At 38.6% G+C, this 24,279-nt stretch overlaps 5 protein-coding genes and 1 non-coding gene across 10 annotated transcripts; 4 read left to right on the forward strand and 2 right to left on the reverse strand.

Moving 5' to 3' along the window:
* The first annotated feature begins 242 nt into the window (after window positions 1-242).
* Window positions 243-4,530, forward strand: LOC105265276 (mitogen-activated protein kinase 14B). Of its 3 annotated transcripts, none has more exons than XM_011302683.1 (8): window positions 243-506; window positions 1,080-1,209; window positions 1,289-1,489; window positions 1,578-1,740; window positions 1,956-2,027; window positions 2,451-2,530; window positions 3,217-3,295; window positions 3,358-4,530. In XM_011302683.1, the coding sequence occupies exons 1-8, from the start codon at window positions 403-405 to the stop codon at window positions 3,606-3,608; spliced, it is 1,080 nt and encodes a 359-aa protein (XP_011300985.1). In that variant the 5' UTR covers window positions 243-402; the 3' UTR covers window positions 3,609-4,530. The 3 variants fall into 3 exon arrangements, with proteins under 3 accessions (XP_011300985.1, XP_011300986.1, XP_011300987.1); XM_011302684.1 differs by lacking the exon at window positions 2,451-2,530 and adding an exon at window positions 2,955-3,034; XM_011302685.1 differs by lacking the exon at window positions 243-506 and adding an exon at window positions 910-1,002.
* Window positions 4,531-4,694: 164 nt separating this feature from the next.
* Window positions 4,695-4,818, forward strand: TRNAL-CAA (transfer RNA leucine (anticodon CAA)). Its single transcript has 2 exons — window positions 4,695-4,732; window positions 4,774-4,818. It is a non-coding gene; the product is annotated as a tRNA-Leu (tRNA).
* A 115-nt stretch (window positions 4,819-4,933) lies between these two features.
* Gli (carboxyl ester lipase-like protein Gli) lies at window positions 4,934-9,748 on the reverse strand. 3 transcript variants are annotated; one of them, XM_011302692.1, is made up of 7 exons: window positions 9,424-9,748; window positions 8,055-8,812; window positions 7,382-7,979; window positions 7,046-7,232; window positions 6,557-6,974; window positions 6,366-6,406; window positions 6,079-6,207 (listed from the first exon to the last, which is right to left on the reverse strand). In XM_011302692.1, the coding sequence occupies exons 1-7, from the start codon at window positions 9,685-9,687 to the stop codon at window positions 6,173-6,175; spliced, it is 2,301 nt and encodes a 766-aa protein (XP_011300994.1). In that variant the 5' UTR covers window positions 9,688-9,748; the 3' UTR covers window positions 6,079-6,172. The 3 variants fall into 3 exon arrangements, with proteins under 3 accessions (XP_011300993.1, XP_011300994.1, XP_011300995.1); XM_011302691.1 differs by lacking the exon at window positions 6,366-6,406 and having other exon boundaries at window positions 4,934-6,207; window positions 9,424-9,744; XM_011302693.1 differs by lacking the exon at window positions 6,366-6,406 and having other exon boundaries at window positions 6,118-6,207; window positions 6,548-6,974; window positions 9,424-9,747.
* A 1,415-nt stretch (window positions 9,749-11,163) lies between these two features.
* On the forward strand, window positions 11,164-19,527 carry bib (big brain). Its single transcript, XM_011302690.1, has 4 exons — window positions 11,164-11,903; window positions 12,117-12,243; window positions 17,061-17,262; window positions 17,689-19,527. The coding sequence occupies exons 1-4, from the start codon at window positions 11,594-11,596 to the stop codon at window positions 18,913-18,915; spliced, it is 1,866 nt and encodes a 621-aa protein (XP_011300992.1). The 5' UTR covers window positions 11,164-11,593; the 3' UTR covers window positions 18,916-19,527.
* LOC105265280 (transmembrane protein 50A) lies at window positions 19,327-20,740 on the reverse strand. Its single transcript, XM_011302689.1, has 4 exons — window positions 20,505-20,740; window positions 20,276-20,382; window positions 19,963-20,123; window positions 19,327-19,656 (listed from the first exon to the last, which is right to left on the reverse strand). The coding sequence occupies exons 1-4, from the start codon at window positions 20,601-20,603 to the stop codon at window positions 19,550-19,552; spliced, it is 474 nt and encodes a 157-aa protein (XP_011300991.1). The 5' UTR covers window positions 20,604-20,740; the 3' UTR covers window positions 19,327-19,549.
* A 435-nt stretch (window positions 20,741-21,175) lies between these two features.
* LOC105265284 (trimeric intracellular cation channel type B) lies at window positions 21,176-23,773 on the forward strand (the record flags this gene model as incomplete). Its single annotated transcript, XM_011302695.1, is given in 8 exon segments — window positions 21,176-21,430; window positions 22,108-22,264; window positions 22,374-22,469; window positions 22,541-22,629; window positions 22,717-22,804; window positions 22,884-23,004; window positions 23,089-23,247; window positions 23,308-23,773. Coding segments are annotated over 7 exon segments (828 nt in total). The 5' UTR covers window positions 21,176-21,309.
* Between the last annotated feature and the right edge of the window lie 506 nt (window positions 23,774-24,279).

A 24,279-nucleotide genomic window follows, 5' to 3' on the forward strand; every position in this document is an offset into this window, starting at 1 on the left:
ATAACCTGATAGATAATTACATTTATGAAGACACCGTAAGAACATCAATGACGAATTTACCATTCAACGTAATCAATCACTTGAGACATCGCCTGAGAGTTTTGAAACCGCTATAATCGCAAGGCATGGATAACATTGATTAATTAAAATTCAAAATTCTTTATTAAGAACTATCTGCCATCTCTCGGTGATGTCTCAAACTCTCTTTCAATCCACCATATTTCATTCTACCCGCGCGCACTCACACCCACGTTATTTGGACTAATTTGGAGATGGTGTAGAGCACGAACGTTTTTTTTATCGGTCCCGGTGATACATTTCAAGTGCATGTTGACAGATTATACTGACAAATTCACTCAAACGAAGTAGTGCATCAACTGATCCACGATAAAAGCATTAAAAATGCCTAAATTCCACAAGATCGAGATCAACAAGACTGAATGGGAGGTGCCAGAAAGATATCAGATGCTGGCACCAGTGGGTTCAGGAGCCTATGGACAAGTTTGGTAATAATAATTAAAAATCCTCACTCGCATTGACGCGCTCCCTATTTTATGAATTAATTCGTAACACAATAGTCCATTAATCTAATAAAATAATGGCTCCACATGGGAATACCATTTTTATTATTGATCACGCAACAATCGAAAGACCTTGACACTCTCTTACACTTGTAATAGTCAAGTGGTTGTCTATTCTCAGCGTTCCATTCGATTCGATACAATCCAACTAACCCGATTGACCCTGCAATGAATAAAAACAATGGGGAAAAAAAAGACGAATGTGAGGAAGGAGCAGAGTGAAATTGCACACGACTTTTTTTGCAATCATACTCTAACGTCTCACCTAGGAGTTTTTCTCAGGCTTTATTGTCGTTATCTATCTTCTTTGAGTTTTGAAATCCCATTGGAGACGTTCCAATTCACCTGTGCCATCTATTATTATTATTATTTAAAGCAATTAACATTCTACAAATGTTATAGATCTTCAAACTGTACAAAAGTAAATTATTTGAAGAATAGAAGCTGGAAATTCCAATTTGACAATCTCAATTCAAGTAATTGGGTTTAATTTTCCAGTTCTGCTGTTGATCAAACGACAAATCAGAAAGTCGCAATAAAGAAGTTAGCCCGACCATTTCAATCAGCGGTTCACGCTAAAAGAACATACAGAGAGTTGCGTATGCTGAAGCACATGAACCACGAAAATGTAAGAATTAATGATAGAAGGATAAGACGTCGAGAAATGAGAATTATGAGAAAAATCCAAGAGCAAATATCATTTGCAGGTAATCGGTCTACTAGACGTGTTTCACCCCGCCTCCAGTCTTGAAGACTTTCAGCAGCTATATCTGGTGACCCATCTGATGGGAGCAGACCTCAACAATATCGTGAGAACACAGAAATTGTCCGATGATCATGTACAATTCCTGGTTTATCAGATTCTAAGAGGATTGAAATACATTCACTCTGCTGGAATCATTCACAGGGTATCTATCCTCTGAATAATACTCAAACAATGATTTGTACACCCCAAAGGACAGAAGACATTTCCCGAACAATTGAACAATTTTTCAGGACCTGAAACCATCAAATATAGCAGTGAATGAAGACTGCGAACTGAAAATCCTTGATTTTGGACTAGCGAGACCAACTGAGAACGAAATGACTGGTTATGTAGCGACCAGGTGGTACAGAGCCCCCGAGATTATGCTCAATTGGATGCATTACAATCAGACAGGTCTGATTGGACTGATAAAACTATTTGTCGTTGATTTTATCTATTGAAAAAATTTTCCCGCGTTGGATCAAGAGATATTGAAGATATAATTATCGTAGAAAAGCGTCATTTATCTGAAAGTCGGATTTAACTACCGGAACTTGACACTTGAATTATTGAAATCAATCATTGTTTACCCTTTAATTAATATCCTACATATTTATTGTTATTCCTAGTTGATATTTGGTCGGTCGGCTGCATAATGGCAGAGCTGTTGACTGGAAGGACCCTGTTCCCTGGCACTGATCGTATCCTTTTATCATTCAATCGTATTTAAAATCCTATTTTCACAACCTGCACTGTTTCAATGTATTTAATCTATGATTAATCATGCAATTGTCAATTGCTGCATTACTAATTGTTTGCAACACTCACGTGTCATCGAAATCTCATACATTCGCTTATTGCTAAGGATCTACGCTTTCTTGCTATCAAAATTTAAACTGACCCAAATTAATGTGATGATAAGGGAAAAAAAAGCTTTGGTCTTGCTTTCATACTACTTTCGAGCTGTCGAAACGCTTTGCTATTACATATCGTCAGAGTAAATAGATTGCAATTTCTGGAGAATCCTCCAGCGAATTATTAAATCCAGAGTGATAAAAAAGGCAAGATAAATATTCAAGTATTGAATTAAGGAGAGAATTGTTGTGGAGCCTTAGCAAGAGCAGATATTCATCAACTCAACCTCATTATGGAAGTTCTGGGCACTCCTCGAGACGAGTTCATGACGAAAATATCATCAGAGTCGGTAAGTGAGCTTGTGTTTATCAGAAGTAAAGCTCAACATCCTCCAAAGTTCATTAACAAAAATAAAGATACAAACGAGTATAATTTCTCCCCACCTGCTCATTATCTCCTTCAACTAATTTTATCCATTCCCATCACGAAACAGCACTCATTTTTCCTATCTATATTATCGTTTGTGCGCTAAAACAATTGACAAGCATTGGCACAAAATGCTTAATTGGCCAGAGCATGCGACAACTGGACTATTAATTCTGGGTGCAGCACGCATGTTTCAACTTCTCAATTTTTCCCTCACTTGGAAAATCCATTCCCTCTGTATCTATGAATGCATCAAAATTTTTAACAATTGGCAATTAGAATGATGTTAATGAGTGAAATTCGCGTTTATTGAGCGCATAAAGAGAGAAGCCTTAACCCATGTGCAGACATTGACCATCTAACACGAGTTCTTGTACTGTGTGGAACACCCACAGAAGATACTCTAAGCAAAATAACAAGTCAAGAGGTAAATCGGTATTATTAAAAAATCAGTGCACAAGTTTTTGTCTCAATACTCATTTCATTTCAATTATTCCAACGTTCCCGAAGGCAATGAAGAAGAAACGAATGATCGAATAGATCGGAGTCTACACAGCTTTTGTATAAAATTTAAAATAGCTTAACTACCGTCATTGTAATTTATTGCAGGCTAGGAATTATATAGAGAGTTTACCCCCCCTCAAGAAGAAAAATTTCAAGGACGTCTTCCGCGGAGCAAATCCCCTAGGTAATAATCCAATTAATGAAAATGAGAAAGAGGACACGTTAAATTGAATTTTAATGTTCTAGCTATTGATCTTTTGGAATTGATGCTAGAGTTGGATTCAGAGAAAAGAATAACAGCTGAACAGGCACTGGCTCATCCGTATCTAGTGCAATATGCCGACCCGACTGATGAGCCAGTGTCTCTTCCCTACGACCAGAGCTTTGAGGACATGGACCTTCCAGTGGAAAAATGGAAGGAATTAATCTACCACGAGGTCGTTAATTTTGTACCTCAACAGCTTCCCTCCACCTCCTCATCCGGCGAGGCGCCATAATTATAATTCACATAATTTGCATGATCAATTGATGATGGGTAATACCGGTGGCCTAATCATAAGCAGCGTAAGATAATAATTAAGATTATTCTATTTAAAATCGAAATGTACAAACTAACATTTAGTGTACATATATTAGACGTCATTTTTTAGAAATGATTGTATGATTCAACTCTACTTCGATTAATTTTTTTTGTTCTTTCTGGATTTAATACAGAGTATATATTTTTTATTCGAATTTTGAGATGGTAAAACCGCGTCGGAAGTGCATCGAATGGATAAAATGAGTGATTGCGGAGAGAGGCAAGATGAGAAGAATAAAAAATTATTTTGATTTTTTTTTCTAGTGAAATCTTTCCCATTTCCAATAATTACTTTGATAATAAGCTCATCTTCATATCCTACTCTTAATTGATTAATATAAATATTATTGTGTACTGTGTACACTCCAAACACTGGCCCATTAACCGATCTAGTCGATTAAGGCAACTATCAGGCATAATCTGTGCCCTACGTGCCACAGAGTTCCGTAGATTCCACAAAACTTCACATTTTTTTTTTTAATAATTTCCTGATTGGATACGAAATCGATTTAATTAAGTGAAAATCCACAGGGTGAGATTTGTATTTTCTTTCTCAAAGTTTAATTTTTTTAATGAAGATTTAAAAAAGGAGAATGTTCCTCTGCTGTATGAATTTTTATTAAAAATAATTCATTGTTATCCTAGCGATTCATAATATTCTTTTTATGATCAGCATTATACTGTTGGTTTATCATTTTTTTTTTGATCTGTTTAATATGCGATTGAAGGAGATGTCAGGGTATGAAAAACTCATTTGTAAGAATTACGGTTGAAACTCAAATTTTATGTAATCGATCACTGTTAATTTTCCTCCGAAATATATATGATCTCAAAAATCACTGTGTTTCATTATTTCTAATCCCCCTGAAAAAATCGAAAGTTAATCCGAAAAAAAATGATATTCACGAAGCCCAAGTATTTTTTTTAATGAAATATTGCGTCGAATATTTCAATTAGAAAAAAAAATCATTTGAGAGTGAATCAATTGCGAAATGGTCATATTGTCAGGATGGCCGAGCGGTCTAAGGCGCCAGACTCAAGGTAATACCTTCTCAGTCATTGCTGAGTTAAACAGATGGGGCTTCTGGTCCTCTCTGAGGGCGTGGGTTCGAATCCCACTTCTGACAATTTTTTTTTTCTCCTTTTTTTCCCTCAATTCCTCCCTAAAACAAATCACTTACACCCCATCACGAATGACACACCATAATCAAAAACTAACTAGCACAAATGAATACCACCAGATGACGTCATTGCATATCTTTATTCATCCATAGCCTCGTATAAAATCTGTGCTATATTCACCTACTCTATTACAATAAACGAAATATAAACGATAAGTTGTGTAAATGTATTTGATACAATACAACATTAATTTCATTAATCGAACACTTTGTGTGTATCTGGTAGACTTTAACATATTTCAATGTTAATAAATCTATCGCTAAGTTTATGGTAAGATAGCTCCGTGACGTGGTGGTCATATATATTACAAAAATCGGTGTAAAATTATTAAAAAAGTGTCTTTACATTTAATTTATATGATTCAGTGAACATTTGATTCTTCGATTGCCCTTAAACTACAATTAATGATGACGTTTGTACGAAATGATCGACTAAGTTGCTTAACTAATTGGTCGTTTTCAATGAATCCCTCGAAGAACATTCTCTCAATGTCTCTAAATATATATTCATTAACAATATAATACAATAATTATTAAAATTAGTTGTACGTGCCAATGGTCGTTGCATTAATGGACGGATATGTGATGTAGAAACGTGGACTTACTCGAGAGTACGTTGAATCGTGATGATTAATTTGCCACCAGCAGCTTATCATTAATTTCGTCGTTAAATAAAATGGTAGGATCGTTTTGATCTTCTTTGGAACTTCTGTTCAGTTGGGATTTGTTCGCTCATTTCAAAAGCCCAGTGAAGATACGTTGCGTTAAAACTCATCACTGCATAATTATTTACTCGCTTTCTCCCTTCGTCATTCATGAACTCGTCCATGAGATCAGTGTGATTGTATTTTTTTTAATAAAAAAATCACAAACGTGTGTTAGTGAAAGGCACTTAAAAAAGTGTAAATTTTCTAGAGAAAATGTATTGAATTGCAATAAATTTTTTCTGGCTCTGAATTTTATACAGCTGTTTGAGGTATTCCCTGCACGACCTGCGTCCTGGTTTTACCTTTGGTCAAGGTTGATTGGCTCGATGATTTACCGAGCCTTGGCTGGCCATTTGGCGAGCTGGTAACAAAGCCCTCACTCCTCATATCCTTCAGAGATACATTGGAATTACTTCTCAATGAAGGCGTTGAACTGAACTTGCGATTTTGAGCTAAACGCTCTTGTAATTTAGCCTCATTCTGTCGCGGCATTCTTGATTTTAACGTTGGTGTATCGCGATATTCGTAGAGATTGTCTTTCGATGCATGAGTTATATTCTCGACTCCTTCCGAGTAGTCGTCGTCTCTGACCATCAGGATATCTCCGCTATAGTAGTGATCGGACTGCCTATTTCATCAAAACAATGCAAGCTATTAAAATCCAATGGCAATCCATAAACGCCTCATCCTATATTCTTTGTGATAATACAACAACCGAATAAAGCAATATTCAATGGTGCATCAACTGAAATAATGCATAAGTGCAATTTTACGATTCCCTCTTACTTTCCATCTCAGCTGTATATTTCCTAGCAGCTCGCAATTTGCTGTTACGAGGCATTTACAAAATAAATGATAATGTTAGTTAAAATGAATGAACAGTGAAAATACACCAGAACCTCCATACACATGCACTACCAAAATCCCAGTGTCAGGTCTGTAGTCACATGGTTTTGGTTCTGATTTACCTTGCTTACCTTTTGGCATTGCGCCACAGCATACAACAGACAACAGACAGAACGATCAACAATAAACAAGCTGTTGACATCGACCAGAATGCAATCTGCAGTGGTTGTTTGGGCTCCCACCAGTACTCAGTGACTGGTGGATATGTAGGCACCAATCTACCAATAACTGTCGGAAGATACTGCGACCAAAAGGCACTCTCCGTCTGTCGATAATTAAACAGTACCGAGCTGTTGTACGTTGTATTAATATTCAAATACTTGAGATATCCGAGTTTAGCCTCTTCAAAGTGAAGGCCCAGTATCTGAGCTGGCGTTGGATTGCCATAAGTTGCAAAATTTGCATAAGACTTCATAAAGAAGAGACTCATATTACGATCATTGTCCGTCCATGATTCACGATTAATCTTCCACTTGTCCGGAAAGAACTCTATAAAATTCAAATTAATGGTCCATCAATCTCGTCACATTTTATAATGTTTAATTTGTGGTAATGAGCACCTTTATCCATGAATGGGGCTCCTGTTAGCCACAGATGTTCAATATCGTGAGGCACGCGACGCCATTGTTCCAGATTGAGTGCCTCAATAGTTGTATTCAAAACGTACAAAAAAACTGGTACTTTACGTTCAACCAGTAGTTTTGCCATTTTATCGGATGGTGCGACGTACAGAAAATCCGAGAGCAACTGAAATTATCGATAATTCATTTTTTAATTATACCAGCGTATGAGGCACGCTATGCGTGTCTAAGCATGATGGAATAAAATCATCAGAGATAGTAGAGAGAGTTTTTCAAATGCCTATAAGCTAAATTTTTTTCAATCAATATACATACGTTTACGTATTGTTCACGAATCAACGTGACATTCGTAGGATCCGGCCAGTATGTATACATATACTTAATAGCCTCATAAACTCCATAAGGATTCAGGGTATAATTGTACCTCAGAACAAGCTCCCAAATTTTCTGATCAAACATATCAGCATTGAACAAATATCCTCCACGTGCCAACGTATCATTATTGAATAAAATATTGGAAGCCTCTTGCATGGTAACTCCAGCCATGTATGCTATATCTTTCCGATATTTTTTCTGTTTAATGCTCTCTTCAGGCGTTTCAGTAAAAAAATGCCAATCAGAGGCTCTGTAATTGTCGTCGTAATTATCCCTTAGCACAGTGAAATTTTGATCCAACACCGGTGCCCACGGCAACATACCAACCTGGGGCTGGAGATTGGAATTACCCAAATCGTACGAGCTACGACCCCAAGTCAAACACTGAACTATGGTGTAACTGCTCTCAATACTACACCCCATTTTCTCAGCGTATACTCGCGACGTGTTCTGAGCTCGATATTTATCGACAATCAGAGCCCAATCCGCGAGGGCTGAGCCCGATTGAGCAATCACTTTCGAGACCATATGTCTTGTTCTAGATAAAAAAAGAATTAATTATCAATCAGATCAATTACTGACTTATCTAAATCTATTTGTCTAGAGAACTTGCCTAGGAGCAACCATCAACAATCCAGCACTGGCAGCTCCAGCTCCAGGCCCAAACAATGTAATAGCCTCTGGATCACCCTTAAAGGCTTTAATATTCTCATAAACCCACTGAAGTGCAGCTGCCTGATCAAATATCCCGTAATTTCCTGGGCTATTTTCATCTCCAGTGCTCAAAAATCCTAGAGCTCCTAACCGATAATTTATGGATACAACAACAACATTATGGAATGCAGCAAGCATGTGTCCAGGGAACAAGTTGCTGGCACCATGAATGTAATCACCACCGTGGATGTAAAACATCACTGGGTAGAGTTTGGCGACATTGGACTCAACAGAGGGTGTAAAGATATTCAAGTAAAGACAATCCTCATCGACATCACGAATGCCCTTTGTTGCTCCAGTATAATTAGCTGGCTGAGGGCATGCTGGACCCCAGTCAACAGCTTGCACTAGCTCCCATCTAGCCGGAGGACGAGGTGGCTTGAACCTCTTCTGCTTGGTCGGGGGCTCAGCATACGGTATCCCCAGGAAAACATTTGCATGACCCGTCACTCGCTCCACCGGTAGATTCCAGGGTCGATGACGCGCCTCAGGGTGGTCATAAAGATAAACCTTGAAACCCTGAACCTGACCGTAATGGGTATTAACAAATACATCTCGATCTATTTCTAATCTCTTCGAGTCTGCACGTTGTCGACCCTGAAGGTCCTCACGCCATCCTCCGAGGATGCCTGGTAGATTTGGATACCTTGGTCCATCCTGGGTTCAATTAAAATCACAGAATTGAATTTTTTTATACGAAACACCACCTCCCACTTGGTCGTTGTAATTAAGTTATTAACTGACGCGAGGAAACTATGAATCATCAACCGTTAATTTCCGGAGTATTTCAACAATTTCCCGACTGATTCATTCAAGAATGAGTTATCAAAATAAAAATCCGATTCTCCAGTAATTCATACTGTTGATAAGTGATAAAAACATCACGTAGAAATTATTTGATTGAGTCGAATGAACTAAATGCCTCAATTTCAAACCACCTGAGTTCACGAAAAAGACCCTTAGAGGAAATCTATGAAATGCAAAAAAAAAATTATTGAAAAAATCCAGGAGTAAAAACAAATATTCCCATCGAACAAAAGAATGAAGAATCCACGGTGCCATCACCCAACAATTATTGCATACCGTAACTGCACGATATTTCCCAAAGCTCTCACTTTCGTGCCGTGAAAGGTGTCGTAAACAAACCCAGCGACCAGTAAATGTCGAGTCCAATAACGCCCAAAACTTTTTTTTCTCTACCTGTCATCCCCTGCTTTTCCCCAATTGAGCCATAAAGATAATTCCAAGAAGAAAAAAAAAATGCTCACTTCAGGTCGATATCTGTCCTCAGGTGCACGCGTGGGTCCCATATATATGGGATCCAGGTAACTGGGCTGATAGCCATACATTCGATTTTTGTAGACGTAGGTGTGACGTTCAGGTGCTCCCGCTGGCACAAAAACCCCATCTCTACCATAAGAACGTCCACCATTGTACGGATCATTGTTCTGCGTATGCACCGCGATTATTGGGCAGAGGATTAACAAAAGTTTGAATAATTTTTTATATGAAAGTGACACATAGGTATCCATTTTGCCGCGAACGGCAAGACACTGAATGAAAATTGACTCAGCGTACTCCACGACTTACGATCAGTGAAATTTCCCCCACCCAAACCAAGTTTATCGACCACACCTTTCGGTAAACAGGTAAAGAGCCGTTGGATGGCGCTTCTTGCACGATTTCGTAATGTTTCAATAAAAAAATCGGCGAATTTTTATTTTTTCGCTACTATTAATTCAATTTCTCAATAACTCCATTTCCATCGGAAGGATTCGAATTTTATTTTTATTATTTTGGGATGCTCATTAAAATTCTACTATTTAACTCTTTTAGGCTGTGTTTAATTTTTTTGTTTGGATGTGGAAAATGAGGTCAGTCGGGCCCAAAAATCCTATATTATGAGGCAGCCACGCGCGAGGACACGTGGCGATTTTTTCATCAAAACTCAATTTTTCCGTCAAACAACCATCCCACCCTAATCCTGTGCCAACAATCTAGAAACCAATAGTGAGCTTTGATTATCATGGGACGAACATAAATTTTTATTCGAAAAAAAAAAAATGTCGATTCACTCCCGATTTGCTCCATTTTCACAACTTTATTAATAAATTTTATTGCCCTACCAGAACTTTCTAATAAATTTTTTTAAGTATGAGGTAATTGAGTGCGATGTAGAATTTATATTTTGCTCTCTTCTGAACGATCACTTGATGAAATACTGAGAGTGGGGGATGTTAATTAATTGAATAAACGAGTTCATTGCTGGCATGCGAGAGGAGAGAAAGACTCACTGTCACGAGTCGCCCACAAGTCAATGAATCATGCGTGTGTGAGTTTCATTAAACGTTTTTTTACTCAAGTTTTTGCTGCACTAGGGGATCTAATGAGCCATGATGGAACAAAGCTAAGCCGCAGCAGAAAGGTTCTCCATTTTTTTAAGAATGATCATTGAAGTTGATTATTATTAATTAATTTACGTCCAGAGATTAATATTCATTAATTATTACCATCCCTTCTCCCCAACGTATTATTTTTTCTACTGAAGATGAAAGAAAAAAAAATTGCTCCAATTCACAATTTCAAATCATTATGGATGCGATCCTTCGTGCAGCACCTGGTTTTTCAATACATCCTCTCAAGGTCTTTTTCTACCAGAAACTACCGATTTCTTTCTTGTTCACTGACAAAAATCGACTACCAGCTGGTAAACCGCAAGAACCATTTCCATCAAAATAATTACAAATCCTGAAGTTAGGAATTTTTCCTGGGAGTAACAGATGTTTTGTCTCTGTACATCGATGAAGTCTTCACCGTGAAAAAATGGCGATTCCAAGATTCACTAGGATTGAGGAGTGGTTAAATTTGGGGAGAATCCCCCGAGGAAGTGGTTGCTCTGGTGGTGGGGGCGTTCTGTCGGCTGAGCACTGGTGCCCACTTGTTCCCTAGTCTCTCGTACCCTCCCTCTTCCAACATTTCCTCGTCATTCGAACGCGTGTACCCGAACCGCCAACATCGCCCCTAACAAATTATCCTCGACAAATTCTCCGTGAAAAAAAAAAAAATACCACTGATTCGCGCTGGAATCAAAACAATTCCGCCAAAAAATTCAACCACTAAAAATAAATAATCCAACATTGATGGATAAAATCGCTCAACCCAAATCAAATTCAAACGATTGTGCAAGCGATTGAGGCCACAACTTGTGCGCTTCAATTAATCCTCATAATTCCTAATGAAAGCCATTTAAACAAATCAACCAAGTGCTAGTGTACGTAAAGATTGAGACGAGAAAGACGAGTATTGTGAGAGAATAACAAAGGGTGAAACAATGCGCTGATGAAAAAGAGCAACCGGAAGTGCAAAAACCATTGTTATATTTTGACGTTAGTGCTGACACGTTCGCACCCTTCTGTACCTTTTAAATAAATAAGAGAAATGGCGACGGAAATATCGAGAGATGTTGATGCACATATTGTCGAACTATTGTCTAAACTTGCCACCCTGAGGGATGCACCCAAGGAGAGACAAGACACCAGAAGACCCTCCATGTCCAAGGAGTTCAGAAGTCTTGATTTTTGGCGTGCCGTAGCTATCGAGTGTTTAGCAACATTTATGTTTTGCCTTGTTTCACTGGGAGCTGGTGCTGCTGTCATTGTCCATGGCAGCGGATTATTGGTCCTAGCTACTTGTCTCGGCACTGGATGCTCCATTGCAGCGATCTGGACCATTTTTGGACATATCAGTGGTGAGTTAATTATCTTCATCCATTTGTCATCCATTTCCATTATCAATTTCCATTTTTATGATGAAGTCAGTTGATTTAATTGATTTTTTAATGGAAAATTGACTGACTCTTCGGCACTACATCGAAAGAATTTCCATCAATGTACGTGGAGTCACAATTTCGCTGTGCAAATTGATTAATTATAATCAATTGAACAATTGGATTTTTTCCTAGGTGGACATGTCAATCCTGCAGTCTCCATAGCATTCGCATTTTCAAGAAAAATATCACCATTTCGTGCATCTCTGTACGTAGCAGCCCAATGCGGTGGTGGAATTGCTGGTGCAGCTATGCTCTACGGGTAAGTTTAAAATAAACCACTGCCATCATCTCTCCAACCACAGAACGACTCAAATTACCATAAAAAAGACACAATTTCCAAGACTACCGATCCAAACAATAATAGAAAACCCCAAACAACACCGAGATGAATTCCTTGCCAATAAAATTAATTGAATCCTCTATTCCCACTACATCAAAGCTACACCAGCCGTACAAAACAATTTAATTAGCCCAAAGATTAGCTCCGGATAACGAGAGCCAGGATAATTTTCTCAAAAAAAAAAACCTGATAAATTAAGGCAGGGAAAGTTTAAAGAGGCAGAGAGGAGGGGGGCAAGATAATTGCCATAGGTATAAAATTCAGAGTTGAATTGACGTTGTGTTGGTCGAGCACCTGCCGTTTTCGTTGGTAACATATAGGAGAGAGCCGAAAGGGAGGCAAGCAAAAGGAAGAACCACCAACGCGGACGTGAATTTCTCCAAGACATGGAACAGCTGCCGCAGATGTTTTACGAATGGACCAAAAGCCAGAGCCGGTCAGAAAAATGGGAGGGGATCGGTGGTGATCGGTCAGGGGGGGGAAAAGGGCCCATCAGAGATAATGAATACCTGTGCGTATACGCGTTAAGGTGTATAAGTGTGTGTGCGCGTGCCTCACAAGAAAACCCCACAGGCAATACTCAGCAGCTGTTTCTTGTACCACCTTCATATCTCCTTTCTTTATCATTCATATTTTTTTTTCTTTGGGGATCTTCTGGATGACAGACGGCTCATTGTACATCTTCATGTGGCAATCGATTTATGGTTCAATGAAATTTTTCTACAATTTTAATGATACTACCGGGATGGAATATTGAATTGTTATTTAACTGTCGTTGAGTCATTATTGAATGATCGAGAGTAACAAATTGGCAGAAAAATAATAGTAGACTTTTTTTACGGTTTTAAAATACTTGAGACTCGTTTTGTGGAAAAGAATGGCGAATCTTGTTCTCATCCATATGCCGTACCCCCACGGAATGAGATAAAAAATCATCGTATGGGTAACAAGTGTGCGATATGTACCGAAATAATAATCGAACAATACTCTAGTTAACTGGGTGACCGCCGAGTGGCCCCAAAACGTATAAAACAAGTTTTCAAAAGGGAGAGGGTATAGACACGCGTCTCAGGGGAGTTGACAGTGTTACCCAGGAGTCGGTCTAACCGGCTCACCGCCACCCTTCGGACCAGATAAAAAAATACAAGTAAAAATGGTACGAGTCATTCATCGCATCTGTCACGAATTGTCCCATTTTCCTTTTTCTTTATGTCGGATTTCTTTTTTTTTTACTTCCTCGTGGGAGAGACAATCCGGTTATTGTCGAGTGGAAATCACGGGTTGGTAGGGGCTTTTTTTTTCGTAAAAATTGGAAATAATAATGGTAAATAAGCGGGGGCTGACATGGGTATCAGGAAACAGCTGTGAGGAAGCAGGTGGAGGTACCCCCTGAGCATCGGCGTGAGGCCGACAGTGAAATGCGCGTGGCCGACCGGATGCCATGGAAAACCTTTTAAACCAGTTCTTTTTCTCATTTTCATATTATTCATTCTGATGATTGAGAATTATTGTCATGATTTCATTCAATCTATTCCATGCTTCGATCAATGGTACGTTCATCTCAGACACGGTTGAAAAAAATGTCAAACAATTTTTTGGCGGATGAGACAATTTTCTCCACAAAATGTCTGCGTTGTTATCAAGATATTGCTATCACAAATAATGAAGGCGATCGCAATTTCATTCTCGAAAATATTTTGAAAATCTCGCCGATTCCAAAATTCTCTTCTAGGATTTAGAATTTATTATTCGGAAGTGATTGGCCTCGGTGGTGGCAAGATTGAGGATGGCATGCGGGTCTCGGTCACCGCAGGTCAGAAATCCCTCATACAAATTTTCGTCCCTTTCAAATGTAAGGAAGACTTGGAGTTATTGCTAGACCCAGACACGGTTAAATCTCCAATATCTATTCCTCAAATACCAATATATCCGTCTAGTGAAGATTTACCGGAATCCGAATGATATGCCCTAAAACGGAGTTTCCTTCGAACGAAAAAACGGCAAATTCTTCACCTCCATCCGCAAAAAAAATGTTCGATAAATTTGATACTTCAAAAAATTACAGCTTTCCGAATCTGTTCCCTCAATTAACCGAAGAATAATTTTTCAAAATTTTTTTCATCTTCTCACACTGAATCTCCTGTCTGGAAATTATCCTGCTAATAACCCGAGCGCTAAAAATAGAATAACTTGAGAAAAAGAGAGAAAAAAAAACAAGACCCTAGAACACAAATTCACGGGGGTGAGTTGAGTGACTAGTAAAGAACATCTGGTGAATAAGAGGAGTCGGTATCGCATCTCAGCTTTTTTTTCCTTATTCTTTTCTGAAGGGAGAGGGGCCCACCTTTTTTGAGATTCCGACCAAGCAGCAACATGTGGCTGGCACGTGTTTCCCCGGTGCAATTCTACGATTTATATACATGTATGTATAGGATGATGGTCTTTCTTTTGGGACCTTGCTGCAGCTGCCTTGGCCCAGGCCCCTCCCCCCACATCCACAGCCAGACGAAAAAGGGCCTCGGAAGACACTCAAAGGAATCCTCTGGGTCCTCTATCCAATGCCTCCTTTCATTCAAGTGTTTGCTCAGGAATTTTCATACCTGAACCGCTTCGCTCCCGAGTTTTTACGACCAAAGTTATGATTTCAACGGAAATTTTTGCCCCGATACTTTCAAACTAGATCAGATCTTTCGAATAAAATTAAAATTCACGCAATACTTCCATTCTCGCTTCCAAACCATTCTGGAGATTCTTTTAGAATTTTTTTTAGCAGTCAATCAATTATTCTGACTTTTTTTTAGGACTGAGTTGTGAATTATGTCATGAATAAATATCACCTCAATCATTAAAAATATTTAATCGCCCCAAATATTTCTCCCCAATTACAATGGCGAAGAAAAAACAAGGGCGATTAAATGCTGCGGTAGTGTGATTAAAAGCGAGCTTTCACTTGGCAGTCTTTATTTCTCCAAATGAGTTGGAATCGGATGTGGAGGCTGTTTCACACGGTATACGACGAAAAAAGGCTAACACAAGTCTCAAATACATCTCCCTTATCCCTCTCCTTCGTTTCCTGCTGTTGGATTCTCCTTATTCGTCTTTGTACCCAGCCATTGTCATAAACGAGCAAATCCCAACGATCAACCAATTTCTCAGTGTCCGATAAATAAAAATTCATCATGAAAATTTGTGGATTAATCTCTGTCACGTGTCGGTGGGCATTAGAGTTTTGTTAACCGTGAAGCATTACAAAGACATTACACATTGATGTGGAGTGATCATGAGGGGTAATGGGGTCTTTGCACGTGACCCGCTCCCACGAAGATTTTAAGTCGGCTGTCGACTTACCCCCTGTATTCCCAGCATCACAGAACTTTACAATTAAGGGCAAACACTGAATTTATTTTTGGAAATCATCAGCCTTCATTTTTTTCCCCCAAGACAATTTTATCACCCTCAAATAATTACTCAAAACAGAATACTCGGAAAATTATCTCCAATTTCAGTCGACATTTTAAAATTGTAGTTTGTGATATATTCGATTAAAAAATTATTGAGAAAACTCGAATATCTTGGAAAATGCTTTTCCTATTGGTCTGAAATTTTGCCCAGATATGCTGTCAAGTCATGAATATTAATCCACAAAATTTCATTTTTTTAGCTTCAACCTTACTCCTAGATTTATTCATGCCAAAATAATTCACTTGAAACTTCAAAACCGAGTGATGAACTTCGATAAGAATTGCCAAAAACTATAAAAGGGAAAAAGCGATCGAGAATTGAAAAAAAAAAATGTCAAGTGAATTTAATCGAGATCAGTAGTTTAATCTATCGGACGACAACAAAGAGAGAAAAAAATCGGCGAGGGGCAGGAAAAATGGATACGAACAAGTGCTGGAGCGTCTGCGGTGTGGGGAACGTATCAATAGCTCGTTAAACCTGGTTTCTCGAGGGTTGATACTCCCCGACCCCAATAACTTCGACACTTGAGCCGAAAATTTATTTAAAACGTATCACGCTCAATGTGAGCCGAAATACCCCTCCCCCCTTATTTTCAGCGTGTACCCACCCATATCCTGGGGTAAATAAAAAAAAAATCTTATGTATTGTTGGAGATACCGTGCGAAATGCTGGAATAGTGCACAGGTTGGACACAACGTACTTGAATCAAGTGCCAAGGGGAATTCTATTTTAAACCATCCAAATTTCTCCTTTGATTTTTCATAACAATAAAAAAATTTAATTCACCTGTTTTCCCAATTAGTCTAACGAATTTTGTTATCACCCGATTTACATTAAATTTTCTATTTTCACGGAGAAAACGTGACTTTTTAAAAACTTGATTATTTTCGGGAAAACTCGAGATCTGAATTCAATCCGTTTAAATTCATTTTTTCGGTGCACCTGAATTTTTTAATCAAATAATTATCACCCCCGCCCTGTACTCGATAAAAATTCACATATCCATGACCCCGGATGATTACGAGTCACACACTCACCCCCTCTTCTCGTAACCCCTGGCTAATATAAACATTATAGCCCCCAGGAGATTTGCCTGCACCCCAAAAAAATGACATTGTATCGGTGGTAGGATAATGATGTATCAATGGGGTTGAAGATACTCCAAATAAAAAACTATCACTCGATAGTCCGCATAAGGTGACCCATATGCGACCCCCATAATTTTCTCGTTATGAATTTCATAATAATTCCATTGTTATTGTTCATTGTTTCAGGGTGACTGGTGTACAGGCAATGCCATCCACCACTGGGCGTCTCTCTAGCTCTATCGAGAAATTATTGCTAGAGAAAACACTTTCAGTGTTCATTGTTCTCGCTCATCTTAATTGCGACAGTACAAAAAATCTCCTGGGATCTATTTCATCGAGACCTGCTGCTGTACTAGCTGCTGCCTACACAGCAGCCACTTTAGTCGCGGTTAGTTGAATTTTTTCAAAAACTATTCATTATAAATCCCCCCTACACGATCACCCAAGGAAATAATATTACTAATTCATATCTTCGGTCGTCCTAAATCCGCTTCATTATTATTTTCTCGCGAATCCTCGATCACCCCACCTACTCCTCAACTATCACAAATAAAACTTCAAAAACGCTGAGGAAAGAATGAACTGAGACTTTTATAAAGTTAGAGATCGTTAAAATTCTCCAGCCAACTTTGAATCCAAGTTTATCTTCCTCCAAAGACCTGAGTCTTTGTTGTTAATTCCCACCCACTCTCCACTATCCGACGACGATAAATTTCAAAGAGTTTTGAATTGAAATATTTAACACAATTACTCGGCCCCCAAATTAATTGCCATATTATTTTTGAAAACTCATCAACAATCCCTCAATTTCCAGAGCCCGTATCTGAATCCAGCTCGCGCCCTGGGCCCGGCCTTCGTAATGAACCGATGGGACAGCCACTGGGTATACTGGGTGGGTCCGATAGCCGGTGGCCTAGTAGCTTCCCTAGTCCACGAATACGCCCTTTCCCCAAAGCGTCCCCACAATTCAGTAGACCTGGACGACGGAGATAATTCATCTATGCGCTCCGAGGACGATCCCTACGACGATTTGGACAAAGCAACAGGCGCTAAATTTCCCGGTGGTTATGCAACCTATCGCCCGGTGACCGGAGCATCCTCAATTTATTCACCACCACCTAGCGCCATCGAACGCGTCGAATCGATCTACGGCGGCACAAAATCCCTCTACTGCAAGTCCCCACCACTGACCCGGGCCAATCTCAACCGATCCCAGAGTGTCTACGCAAAATCTACATCAGGCCCAAGAGAAGGCCTCGTTATTCCAAAGCCAGGGCCCCTCGTACCCGCGCAGAGCCTCTACCACATGCGCATTGGACCCAGTACTCTTCCCCTCCCCAGTCGAGAACAGGGGGCCTCATCGGCATCATCCAGTCAACCACCCAATCACTCTCAGGCCCAAAATCATAACAGTACCAATCAAAATATGCAAAATCAGCTGCAAGCCTGTACTCAGAGTATCTACGGTATTCGGGGGATTTCAACGAGTGTTTCAACACGAGAGAGTGGAATTTATGGAGTTACTCCTTCGAGTATTTACGGTAGGGCCCCTGTACCCCCACCATCGAGTTCGCAAAATTCTCAGAATTCGAGTCAGAGTGGACAAAGGGAGCAGAGAGAACAGAGAGAACAGAGAGAGCAGAGAGAACAGAGAGAGCAGAGAGAACAGAGAGAGCAGAGGGAACAAAGAGAGCAGAGGGAACAAAGAGAGCAGAGGGAACAGAGAGAACAGAGAGAACAACGGGAGCAGGCTCTTGGAGGGCCAAATCAGGGACAGGGTTGCAGTGGGCCCGAAGGTGCCACTGGACCCAGAAGACCCGAAAGTATGTATGGGCACATATCGAGAAGAAGCGATGACTCCGCTTATGGAAGCTATCAGGGGAGCAATAGGGGTAATTATGGAAAAATTCCTGGACCACCACCACCTCCTGGCTGGAGCCAGTCAATGCAGATGGAGCAGAATAGACCCAGTCCTGTGGCTGGGCTACTCCAGAATCAGAATCAAAATTTTCAGAGAAATTCACCTAATCCACAGTATTAAGGATTTTCGGGGCTCCTTTTGAAATGGAGGGGGATACGAGAATTAAATATTGAAACATGTGTTCTAGGGAAAGGAGAAAACTTACAACGTTGAAAAAATATTCCACTTAATACTGATCAGTTTTTTTTTAATATACAGAAATCTAGGGGACTTCACGTGAAGATTTTCACGAAGAAAAATTTACTGCCGTACAAAAAAAAAACTGTTCACCATTTTTTAGTCATCTTTCCACAGTAGAAAATACTGTTCATGGAGTTATGTGTATAGAGAATTATTTCGATTGCTCATTTAGAGGTAGTTTATGAATAAAAGACTGTACATAGGGAATTAACGAGGCAGTTAATTCGTAATTTCAATAATTCGTAGAAAGTAAGGACGAATCGAACTGCTGTATATCCCAATTAGCTGTAATTCATTTTTATAATTTTTATTTATTATGTATAATCACTTCGTAAGATCACTAGGTCTTAGATTATAATTGTTGCATGTATGTGAGTATATTATTGAAGGGAGTCATTCAATAAATAATTTTAGAAGTACTGAAACAATTTTGTCTAGCTTATGAGTTTTTTTTTCCTTGAATTTCGTATAAACTTAGAAGATACTGACGAGTAACGAGAATGTACGAGGAGTTTCAGTTCCATTGATCCTCGGACCTGCCGAATTTGTAAGTCAAAGAGCCGAGGAAGATGAAAATATTTTGCATGAAGAGGGCGACTCCTGGCCAATGATGAGGAGCATCTGATGTGGAGAGTACAAAATAATAAATAAATTATTCTCTGAATTTTCGTAAACCCTTCAACATACCTAATCCCTAATGAAGAAATTATTGCCGAGATTTTCTCATTTTTCATGGTTTTGTATATTTCCGTAGATCAGATAGAAAAAATATTTCGTATTTTTATTTTATCGTCATTCAACGACAATTGTATATGTCCCCACATTTATTTTGCCAACCGCATCTCAGAAATTCGGAAGAAAAAACCTGAAGAATGAGAAGATATCCACAACAACTCCTTCAGATGTGAAAAAATGAAAGTCACTTGCCCTTGGCAACAAAATTAGCGAATAAAATCCAGCACGCAGCAATGACAGCTGCAAATCCGATGACAAATCCAACGAACATCCAAAACCTAGCTCCCCTGGCACCCATACATCCTCCATTATAAGCATCGCCCCTTATTTGGGCATTTGTCACTGAATTTACCCTGAAAATATAATCTCCTCAAATTCCTATGCCAAAAAAAATAGCTATGTCTTCAATATCATAGAGCTGTATCATGTAAAGTTACTTCAGCTGATACTCAATTTTGGCATGTCTGGAGCATCGCCCAGTACTCCAAGGATCCAATCTACTTACATAAACAACGATAATGTTCCCAAAACTCCACAAACGTGATAAGCACTGACCATCTCTGTGTGGTACTTGGCGTGAGCATCAATGATAAACCACCAGCCCATGAAAAACTGTTCAGATGAATCCAAAAAATAAAAAATCCATAATTTCTAGAACTGAGTCCTCAAGATATTACAAGAAGAATAAAATTCTTTGGAATATTTCAGAAGTAAACAAATAGCGGATTGGTTACCAGAGTCCCAGCGAGCATCGACATGAGAGCATTTCGCTTCTCACCAGCCTCAAACCACACGCAGGAAGGCATCTGAACATTCTCCAAACACGTCGCCATTATTCCAAATTAATTGACTTTTTTTACGAATTAATTTCACTTCTATTAATTAAATATGAGAACACTTTGCGATATTTTTTGACTGGCTGTGGAGTCATCAAACACTAACCTATCACTGCTGAATGACAGCTGAGAGTGCAATCAGTGCATCAGGGAGTGATTTTACCGAGTGATGCTACAAATTTTTCCAAATCCCTCCGTTATCAACAAATTTGAAATTATTTTGCAAATTTCAGGACTTTCCGCGTCATCAATGTTAATTAATCAGAAATTGTTATCTCATGAATATTTAGCTCGAGAAAACTTATACCAAATTATACGTCGTTTGACTTTTTTTTCCATCATTGCAACGTCATTACTTATAATGGAAATTTCACTAAAAATTCGTTTGGACTATTAAATATTTTTAGTGATAATCCCAAACGGAAGGATTCGGTTTTTCTTTTAATTTTTATGATGAAAAAAAAATGTATAGTTCGGTAAAGCAAGACTATTGTCAGCACCAACACGAATTTAATGTGTATGTGTGTGTGTCTCAGAGTAGTCAATAAAAATACCATCCATGCAATCAGTTGAGTCTCGTGACTCGGCACCACCACGCGGCCTCCACGAAGAATAAAATCGTGTGCAAGTATTTTCCAAATATTCATTATTCCCCAGTGAATAATTAATTTATTAACGCGCGTGAGGGGTGACACCAGTAGCCATGGATGCAGAGGCATTCCTGGACATGGCCAATCAGGTCATAAAACTCAAAATGTTTCCTTATTTCGATATTGCACACGATGTTCTAAGTGCACTGCAAGTTAGAGAGGATTTGGGACCCGGTAAGATGTTAAAAACTCCCGTACAGCTGAAGTCTAAATTTAAAGTGGACCAACCAATCCCCGAGAGGACATCATCCAACTCGTTTTCACCATTTTTCACCGCTCTACCATTTTTTTATTCCGACTCTCAAAATTACACGTTTCCACTCTAATTAGCATTTAAACTGCACAATCAGTGATAATTGATTTTTCATTTATTGTAATTTTTTTTATCTACCTCAAGTTTGAGACATCTAATTGAAATAATTGAAAGGAACTTTCACTGAATTTTCATATTTAACACTTGATTTCCATAACTAGGAGTAATTTCTCTCAATTATTTACCTATCGAAAGCGAAATAGATTTATCGATCATTTATAGAAAGAATTTGATTCTTCGTTTTATTTTAAAATTGAATTTTTGGTAATTATAATAATTCAAAATGTCTTGGAGCAATTTTTATATTTCTAAATCAACAGTTTTGGCTACTGAAGCTGATCTATTTTCGTATTTACCTCGATTTTCCCCTCAATACTGTATACAGTGTCATACAGAAAATTAATTTGCCCTTTATCAATTAATATATCTAAAAACCCAAAAAATTCTCCACTCATACCGGAATAATTCGCATGGAATAATTAGGAATGGAAAAGAACGAAAGTTAACTAATTATTAATGAATTTTTATGACATCAAAGGCGCCCAAGCATTCTCGCGGAAACATCCGCTGTCATGCTGGCTCTCAACGATGCTCGTGGTATTTGCTGGAGGAATGTTATGCAATGGATTACTTGGAGAACCGATACTTGCACCCTTAAAAAATACCCAACAAGTGCTATTAGCGACCGCAGTCTGGTAATTCCACCAAGATATTAATTCGAAATAAACAATTCCATTTCCACTAGTCATTTCTCTACGAATATCGTGAAAATTCTAAACAATTTTTTCATCCTCAATCCCTCAGGTATTTTATTTTCTACATGCCGTTCGATATCGGATACAAATTAGCGAAATTTCTTCCTATTAAAATAGTCTGCTCTGCCATGAAAGAAATTTACAGGTAAGATACTCAATAAGAGTAATTACATTTATCTCCATTAATCAATTAAATGAAACTCTGCATTCTGGCAGGTGTAAGAAAGTCTATGATGGTGTAACACACGCTGCCAAACTCTACCCTAACGCATACCTCATTATGATTTTAATTGGAACACTTAAAGGTGAAGGGATCTAATTTTTCCCATAATTAATATGACCTCCTTTTGTTGAAGAAATAATTGAAGAACTATCAAAATATTTTTCACTAGGCAATGGAGCTGGTTTCACGAAATTATTTGAACGTCTTATTCGAGGAGTCTGGACTCCAACAGCAATGGAATTCATGCAGCCAAGTCCGTGAGTACCAAATTACGATCATTACCCATACACCTATAAATATCCTGCCATTTTCCTAATTCAATATTTATTCTTTCAGCTATACCAAGGCATCCCTCGTAGCCTCGATTATTTTCGTTCTGGACAAAAAGACTGACATAATTTCAGCACCCCATGCACTCGTATACTTTGGAATAGTCATATTCTTTGTATACTTCAAAGTGAGTGGCAAGAATTTACTGTGAAATTCCTCTCATTGAATTATTTTAACTCGTCAAATAATTGTAATTCATGATTTTTGATAGTTATCATCAATTCTTCTCAATATTCACGATCCTTTCATCCCCTTCGAGAACCTGTTCGGTAATTTATTTCTGGGTGGATTGATCGACTGGATGGCAAAATTCTCGGGTCGTGGTCAAGCAAAGGACGAGAAAACTGACGCCAAAAAAACTAATTAAGCTGTAAGTACCTTCCCCTCAAGCTGTACAAATTGTTGAATAATCTGTTTAACTCTCAACTAGCATCACATCACACCTCTGGGATTGGATTCTAGTCAAGATCTGAGTATTTCATCAACGACTGTGGTGTCTATCGAAGATTGCCAATAAAAATCGAACTTCAAACCAAAAAGCAGACGAAGTTGACAGTATTATGCCAACGAAACGAGAGAAACATCAAGTCACACGAATGATATCATGATTTTAACAATTTTTAAAAAGAAAACGTTCTTGCCAATATACGAAATATCCTAGTCTACTTAGAAATCCTGAAAAAGCATGAGAATCAACAACCTTCCGAATTTACGTAGAAATCACCAAGAAGGGGAATTAAATATTTTTATATACTCGTGCGATGAGATTTTTGGCATTTTTTATATCTCCATCGAGGAGATTAGCTTAAATTTCAACCTAAAATTCATGTAAATAAGGCTAATGATGAATCAGTACGTCCTTCCAATCATTATATATCCATTTTTGCATTGCAATCGTTTCAGGGTTTTTAGCAAGAGATCAGTGTGGTCCTGGTGGATATTTTTTGGGTTCGAATTTGTCAGTGAAGAGTGCTAATTTCGTGGAAAATAAAATGGTGAGGATGGGTTTGTGGCGTGCTGTGGAAATTTCAGTGTTTTTTTCCAGTGACAATGTTGAGGTTGGTGATCCGGGTGCTCTTGCTTCGTATTTTTTTGGATCCCGACAATATTGGTGAGGATGTCTACCCCTCAAGATCTGTAAGAAAAATCACGATGTGCCCTGGGTGGATATATTTGTGGATCCAGAGAATATTGTTGAGGATGTGTACCCCCTCAGGATGTGTTTTTTTTACAAGTGATGATTATTGAGGATGTATACCCCTCAGGAAGTGTTTTTTTTACAAGTGATGATTATTGAGGATGTATACCCCTCAGGAAGTTTTTTTTTTGCAGGTGATTATTGAGGATGTATACCCCTCAGGAAGTGTTTTTTTTACAAGTGATAATTATTGAGGATGTATAC

Source organism: Fopius arisanus, unplaced genomic scaffold, assembly GCF_000806365.1.
Source record: "Fopius arisanus strain USDA-PBARC FA_bdor unplaced genomic scaffold, ASM80636v1 scaffold00029, whole genome shotgun sequence".
NCBI classification, from domain to species: domain Eukaryota; kingdom Metazoa; phylum Arthropoda; class Insecta; order Hymenoptera; family Braconidae; genus Fopius; species Fopius arisanus.

Bases quoted from the DNA above. Each gene is read 5' to 3' on its own strand.
- Gli (XM_011302691.1), bottom strand. From the start codon at position 9,687: ATGGATACCTATGTGTCACTTTCATATAAAAAATTATTCAAACTTTTG. The intron at 7,233-7,381 runs GTATGTATATTG...CGATAATTTCAG, and splicing joins TTCGTGAACAATACGTAAAC to TTGCTCTCGGATTTTCTGTA. The intron at 6,208-6,556 runs GTAAGCAAGGTA...TTGATGAAATAG, and splicing joins CTGTGGCGCAATGCCAAAAG to GCAGTCCGATCACTACTATA.
- LOC105265276 (XM_011302683.1), top strand. From the start codon at position 403: ATGCCTAAATTCCACAAGATCGAGATCAACAAGACTGAATGGGAGGTG. The intron at 1,210-1,288 runs GTAAGAATTAAT...TATCATTTGCAG, and splicing joins AGCACATGAACCACGAAAAT to GTAATCGGTCTACTAGACGT. The intron at 2,028-2,450 runs GTATCCTTTTAT...TAGCAAGAGCAG, and splicing joins CCTGTTCCCTGGCACTGATC to ATATTCATCAACTCAACCTC.
- bib (XM_011302690.1), top strand. From the start codon at position 11,594: ATGGCGACGGAAATATCGAGAGATGTTGATGCACATATTGTCGAACTA. The intron at 11,904-12,116 runs GTGAGTTAATTA...ATTTTTTCCTAG, and splicing joins CATTTTTGGACATATCAGTG to GTGGACATGTCAATCCTGCA. The intron at 17,263-17,688 runs GTTAGTTGAATT...CTCAATTTCCAG, and splicing joins CAGCAGCCACTTTAGTCGCG to AGCCCGTATCTGAATCCAGC.
- LOC105265280 (XM_011302689.1), bottom strand. From the start codon at position 20,603: ATGGCGACGTGTTTGGAGAATGTTCAGATGCCTTCCTGCGTGTGGTTT. The intron at 20,383-20,504 runs GTAACCAATCCG...TCATCTGAACAG, and splicing joins CGATGCTCGCTGGGACTCTG to TTTTTCATGGGCTGGTGGTT. The intron at 19,657-19,962 runs GCAAGTGACTTT...TCTCCACATCAG, and splicing joins CGCTAATTTTGTTGCCAAGG to ATGCTCCTCATCATTGGCCA.